Genomic DNA, 2,500 nt, shown 5'->3' with positions numbered 1-2,500 from the left:
TGGGGAAACAGTAAGTCATTGCCGGTTATAGTTGGGGACTCAAGAGGATCTGGTCCGTTTGGGAAAAGTGGTCGTGATTTAACAAGTTACCTCACCTCTGACAGTATTGTTTGCCATTCCAAGGCACTGAATTTCTTGTGGTGATAATCTTCTACTGCATCTAAACCTCTTCTACAGCTTCTAATCAATGATTCAACAACACCATTCATATAAGAAGCGTGAGGTGTGTTAAATTTCGACTCAAATTTTGTCCCAGCAATTGCAAACTTGTCCTTTATTAGGCTCTCGTTCCAAGAATTTATCCACTTTTGCAATTTCTCTTGAGCCCCTATGAAATTGCGTCCTCTGTCACTTACTGCCAAAACTGGGTGGATTCCATGATTACAAGTAAATCTTCTCCAAGCACAGAGAAAAGCATCTGAAGACAGTGAGTCGACCAGTTCAAGAGATATGACACGAGTGACGGTGCAAGTTATGATCATTATTCTTCCTTCAGTGCTTGCATTACGAGTTAACTTTATTTTGATAGGGCCAAAGAAATCTAATGCAACTCTGCTAAAGGGGGGGATATTGGGTTCACCTCTGAAACTTAGCAGTTCCCCCCATCTGTTGGCCCAACAATAGGCGACGTCTGGTTCTGCAGAAACAACACTTGAAAGCAATGTCCTTAAATAATCTTGCTCCTCCAATAATGTAAACTCCACGCTTAAAAGCTAAAGCAATTGCGACTCTATATCCTTGATGACCTGTACATCGATGAATCATCTGAGCGAATGCTTCAGCCTGGGAAGAATTCCTTACCAATAAAACTGGATGCCTCTGCTCGTAGGGTAAATGGAGCTTATGTAGTCTGCCTCCAATTCTTAAAATGCCCTTTTCATCCAACTTAGAGTCAAGCCTTTTAATCTGTTTATGATCAACTTCATCTTCATTATTTAAAGACTTCTGGCTTGCATAAAATAAAGCCAGTTCTGCTTCTTGTATTTCTTTAGGTTCTCGATGACTTTGATAGTTTTCTGGGTCTTGTTGTAACAGCAAATGGCGGCAGTAAGCAGTTATTCGTACAAGTCTATTCCAGTCCGAAGAGAGTTCTGTAAATCTTTCCTCAAAACTCTCATCAGCCAAAATTCCAACAAATTGGATCCTTTTAAGAGATTTTGGTGTGTACTCTTTAACAATACAACGCTTCTTTTCAAAATCATATGTCGGTTCCCTAAAATCACAATCTTGAGAACTGTTCAGAAGAAAATCAGGACCATTGATCCATCCTTGTAGTTCACTTGGCTTTATTGGCTTGGTTAATGCATCGGCAGGATTCAATTGTGAAGGAACATAGCAAAATTCTTTTGAAAATCCTGGCAAAGCATCGTGAATCTCCTGAACTCTAGCTGACACAAATGGTTTAAAGGTTCTGGCAGGAGAGCGAACCCAGGCCAACACTACTTCTGAATCGGTCCAAAATTTCATGGTACTAACCCTGCCAACCACTTGTAAAACAACCAAAGCAAGTCTAGCCATAACCACAGCAGCAGTAAGCTCAAGACGTGGAATAGAACGCAGTTTCAACGGAGCCACTAAAGACTTTGCGATGACGAATTTCAGTTCTACTCCATGAGAAGTCTTCCATTTCAGCCAGATCACAGAACCTAGGGCAGATTCACTGGCATCACTAAATCCATGAAGTTGAGGGTCTCCTAGAGAATCTTCTGCCTTTATCATCCGATATAGTCTAAATCCAAGTAGTTGATTCATTTCATGAACATGTCCCTTCCACATCTTGATTTGTTCTTCACTTAATTCATCATCCCAACCAACTCCACTAGCCCATAAATCCTGAAGACAAATCTTGTATCTAATTGTTACAGGAGATAACATACCTGTAGGATCCCACAACTTTGATACCAAACTAGCAACCTTCTGCTTTGTTAGTTTTGAAAACTCCTCACTGAATTTGTCTAGCTGTATAGCCACACTATCCGTAACCTTATCCCATACATGACCCAAAACTCGTGTTTGCTTGTCTTTTGGGCATCGGTCAACAGAGGGGTCATTAGAATGCCATTCTTTTATTCTGAAGGAGCCCTTTTCTTATATCCGATCCACCTGATCCATGGCTGCAATAGCTAATTCACTCTTATCAAATGATTCAATCACATCATCCATGTACATGCGACAGTTAATTAACTGTGCTCCAATAGGTTCCTCCTCCTTGAATGTATCTGCCAAAGTGCGTACAGCCATTATAGCTATGTCTGGTGCTGGTTTATCCCCAAAAGGAAGGCACAGCCACTGCCAGTGACGAATTGGAGAAGATAAATCAAAATGCCATACAAACCGGTGATATCTCTGATCCTTTTCAGCCATAAGTATTTGATTAAACATTTTTTGAACATCACCTGCAAGTCCTATGCTTTTCATTCTCCAGTGAAGAAGGCAATACAGAAGAGAGTTCAAGAAATCTGGCCCTTTGTAAAATCCATCATTCAAACACAAGCCATTG

General features: G+C 40.6%; 2 protein-coding genes across 2 annotated transcripts in view; both read right to left on the bottom strand.

The window, feature by feature from the left end:
• Positions 1 to 576: 576 nt before the first annotated feature.
• On the bottom strand, positions 577 to 1,875 carry LOC137617298 (uncharacterized). Its single transcript, XM_068347332.1, has one exon. It carries the CDS (start codon positions 1,873 to 1,875, stop codon positions 577 to 579), a length of 1,299 nt encoding a protein of 432 aa, XP_068203433.1.
• A 213-nt stretch (positions 1,876 to 2,088) lies between these two features.
• The window catches only part of LOC137617232 (uncharacterized), a 693-nt gene continuing 281 nt past the window's right edge, over positions 2,089 to 2,500 (bottom strand). Inside the window, exon 1 of the mRNA XM_068347217.1 lies at positions 2,089 to 2,500. This exon is cut by the window's right edge and continues 281 nt beyond it. Coding sequence (XP_068203318.1) covers positions 2,089 to 2,500 — 412 coding nt within the window.

Source organism: Palaemon carinicauda, chromosome 1, assembly GCF_036898095.1.
Source record: "Palaemon carinicauda isolate YSFRI2023 chromosome 1, ASM3689809v2, whole genome shotgun sequence".
NCBI classification, from domain to species: Eukaryota; Metazoa; Arthropoda; class Malacostraca; order Decapoda; family Palaemonidae; genus Palaemon; species Palaemon carinicauda.
Note: the sequence above shows the minus strand (reverse complement) of the source record. Positions and strands in the feature narration are given on the sequence as shown.